The sequence below is a fragment of the Primulina huaijiensis genome, unplaced genomic scaffold (genome assembly GCF_012295235.1).
Source record: "Primulina huaijiensis isolate GDHJ02 unplaced genomic scaffold, ASM1229523v2 scaffold36977, whole genome shotgun sequence".
Taxonomy (NCBI): domain Eukaryota; kingdom Viridiplantae; phylum Streptophyta; class Magnoliopsida; order Lamiales; family Gesneriaceae; genus Primulina; species Primulina huaijiensis.
In genome coordinates, this window is record NW_027358638.1 from 1 (window position 1) to 4,054 (window position 4,054).

Consider the following 4,054-nt stretch of genomic DNA (forward strand, 5'->3'; position numbering starts at 1 on the left):
TCATTACCAGAGGTACAATTTCTAGATTGGGATGTCAAGAGAAGACCGCCTGAGTTTAAACTTCTCTCGCCTGAGTGGTCCAACCGGTCTTCAAAACTTCTAGGGGACACTCGTCCAGAGTCCAACCTGTTTTCACTTACAGCAGTATCTGCAAGCGAATCCTCTGAAAATGAACGGGGATGAGATGGAGACATTCCCTCTCTTTGGATTGCAGTAGATGAGATTGAGCTCTTTGCAAGAGAACCTGAAGAGCGATCAGGTGTCCTAGAACTATAAACCTGTCTCACCCGACCAAACTCGGCATTTGCAAGTACTGACGAAGGCTGGTTCAAGCTCATATATTTTGTCGGATCAGGCAGTTTCACATTGTTTGATTCACACCAATTTGCAATGAGCGCCTTAACAGTGTAATTAGGAATAAGATTTGTGTGTGCTAGGGTATGCCTTGTTTTTGGGCACACAGTAAGCCCGAGATCTATCCAATTACGAATAAAGGCTCGCTCATATGTTTGCCCAGATGCAACAATAACAGGATCAGTCATGAGTTCAAGTGAGAGAGGACAACAAAAATCAGCAGGTATTGGAACAGGATTACAGCTTTGGGACTGTTTCATCTTAACAAGGAGGTCGTGCATGTGGGTAACCAGTGAAATCATTTGCTCTATATACTCAGCTTCACCATTTTTTTCAGATTGTTCGGCATTTTCTTTCAATTTCTCAAGAGCCACACCCTCGATTAGGAGTTCCTGGTTCGACGTTAAACTCAAGCTATTGGTAATCTTTTCCAGGCTTTCGGAACTTGCACCAGAGCTCTCCATGTTATCCTTCATAGCCTTTTCTATTATTGGTGAAGTTTGTTCAAATTTTATACGCTTAAATTTCTGTACAAAGAGAATAAATCAGTAGTAACAACGGCACACTAAATTTACCCCATTCTTCAATCCTGGGTTCTTATATGCATACTTTTCTAGATGTAGAAAACAAGGAAAAAAAACAACATGCCAGCCATTACCTCGAGACACGCAGCACTAAGCTCAGATGGCAAGGTTTGATCAGAAGACTTCAGCAACTCAAGAATTTCCAAACAATGAATTCGAGCATTCACAATAAGTGATTCGACTTGTAAAACCTGGAGATCAAGCAAAGATCAACCAGTATAAATTAATTTTACAAGAATGATAGAAGTTTTAAGACAATAGGTTCAATAATAATGAAAACAGCAACCAAAAAAATATCCCCATCTACCGCCCGTCTTTCTTTTATCAGTGTTTTTTTTTCACTCAGTTGCATAAACAAGGTACAAACCAAAGTTAAATGAGAGCTGTTATCACTTACAAAGTAAATTTTACTCATCAACGGTTTCCAGTTTGCAAATATTTCTCTCAATTCATCGACAGACTGCTGGAGACCTGAGACTGCTTTTCGCAATATTTCATCAGAAATAATTTCAGCATCGGCAATGGAATGAAATATAGGCTTTAACAACTTCAGCATCTCTTCAATCCTTGAACGATATCTCTGAATTAGTTCGTTGTTCATGCTTTCACATGATGCTAATTCAGAAAGACTCTCGATGCCATTGAGAAGCGATTTTAGCAAAAAAATCTCCATCCTCTGATACATCAAAAGAACTACAGGTTACTAAACATAAAGGAAAGAGAAAGCATAGGAGAAAATCTCCAAACAAACTTGAGACGCAAAAACTACAAGGAAAAGCCGTTGCTGATAAAGCACATAGAACAAGCAAACTACTCCATTCAAATAAGAAACAAATTAAACAAAAACAGATCTTGTCATCTTGCTATAACCACTAGTTCTTTTGATAAATAAAGCACAACAACAGGTCAACAAGAACCACACAGAGCAAACACGGAGACATTAAAAATTGTTACAAGTTCTCTCAAATGCACGTCTCATATAATCCACCGGTGTTCTCCCAGACAAGAAGTCACTAACTCTAGAAAGTGTTCGTGAGAGGAGATTCCTAAGTTTGTGCTTTAATTGAGTAGGAGCAATATGCCACCAAAACCCATCGGCCTGTAAACTATAGAGTGCTAACCAAAAATCTGAAGTAAGATAGAGTATAAAAATAACAACTACAAATTTGGGAACAGATGAAATTTCAACGGTGAAAGTACGTTCTAGTACTCAGAACTGGATGGGATGATCTACAGATTACATGCAAAAAGAGGGAAAAATCCTTTCCAAACAACCCTAAAAAATCTGATAACTCAGCACCATCACCACCATCGCCTCGATATTGTGATTCTACAAACATTATGAAAGAAATTCTATGATTATTAATTTAAGTTGCTGATGGTCCATTCAATGAGTAAGTTTTGTATCAATGAACCATTAGCTATGTCAAACATGCAGGGAGGGCTGCCAGCTGTGGTCCGTAGGAGATGGATGTGCGACAGATGGACCAGAGGACGAAGGAAATGGGATTCATTAAAGCTAAAGAGACCAAGGTTCTGTGAAGAGGGTTTGAAATCTAGTGCTGCATTACATGACAATGCCATGGAAAAAATACGGCAGGTGGACCAATGACCATGACTGAGTCAACGACATGTGATGGGGTGGAGAAAAGTCCATCCGGAAATGGTAATGTCAGATGCACGAGAAGGCAACTATATAGTATCAGAGCAGATATAGCACTGAAACGAATTTTCACAATAAACCAATTGCTAAGCATAAAAGGTTAGGGTCAACATTCAACATTCCAAATTAATACCACCCTCAACTGCAAAATAGTATCACATAAATACATATAAATCAAGAGGGAGTTAACTGAAGTTCAATAAACACATGCACAATATATAGTTCCAACAGACAGACTACACCAAGAACACAGACACGAATTCATCCACCCATGCAACTACAGATACAACTGCATAAGTATAGTTTTACATAGCAACAAATGTCAAATTCCGAATGATTCCAATCCTGAATAATAAAAAAGTAACAATTTTGCCACCACTACAGAGAAATGACATATCTTGACCGAAATTTGAAAACACAAGAAAATCAAGCGATCCAATTCAAAAGACCAAACCAAATTCATGAGCAGCCGAAATCAGATAACATTTACCCCTGAAATCACTACGCCCGAGCAGCACACAAAAGAATTAGCAACTTATCGACCAAACTTCCCGTCAAAAGTACCCAGCATCCTGTCCAATTGACAACTCATTCGATCAAACCAATAAAAGTAAGTCATAAACAGCCCTTCCATTCACAGTTCGCAAACTAGCTTAACTATAACAACACATGACAACTTAAATAATCAAAGCTCACGGAGGCAAAGCAACATTTGTGAAATACGAATTACAACAGAAAATGTAAGAATGTACAGAAAATAGGGAATTTTTGCTCGGAAGAAAGTAAATTAGGGTTTTGGGACCGATCAGATACCATACAAGCACTTGGTTTTTCTCCTCTGGCTTCCCTTAGCACGATCCAGCTTCTGAATCCCTCCGGGTTTGGATTTCCTGCTCTCCCGTCCACGGCATTTAGTTTAACATTGTTTTTGACGTCGGTGAGCTCGAAGCATGTGATTCTGTCCCACGCCTAACCAAAAAATTTGAATTTTTAAAACAATAATATGTTTATAATTTTTTCAGAAATATATATATTTGATATGTTGAACATCCAACATACTCATTTATGTAATAATCGATGAGATGACACTCACCTATTGAATGCGAGAAAATATAGAAAATTACATATCCAATAGATGACTACCACTATATCGGCTCTCAAGTGTACCGACGAAGTGACACAAACTTATTAGATGTGATGAACCATAAAGAATTACACATCTAATATGTGATTATCACCTCATCGATGCTCAAGCGTGCAATATATATAGACACACACACACAAATTGCTCAACCCAAATCCAATCCAAACCCGCTCTAACCCGAAAACTCTCAACCTGAACCCGAATCAACCCGATTTTGAATTTTTTTAAATTTTTTTTAAAGAAAATTATATGAAATTTAAATATAAAAATAATATTTTAATTTAAACACATAATAACAAAATCTCCCTC

At 37.8% G+C, this 4,054-nt stretch overlaps 1 protein-coding gene across 1 annotated transcript; it reads right to left on the reverse strand.

Moving 5' to 3' along the window:
- Positions 1-5: 5 nt before the first annotated feature.
- On the reverse strand, positions 6-3,564 carry LOC140968426 (U-box domain-containing protein 4-like; the record flags this gene model as incomplete). Its single annotated transcript, XM_073429363.1, has 4 exons — positions 3,415-3,564; positions 1,336-1,614; positions 1,013-1,129; positions 6-881 (listed from the first exon to the last, which is right to left on the reverse strand). Coding segments are annotated over exons 1-4 (1,275 nt in total), but the record flags the coding sequence as incomplete, so codon positions are not given.
- Positions 3,565-4,054: the final 490 nt, after the last annotated feature.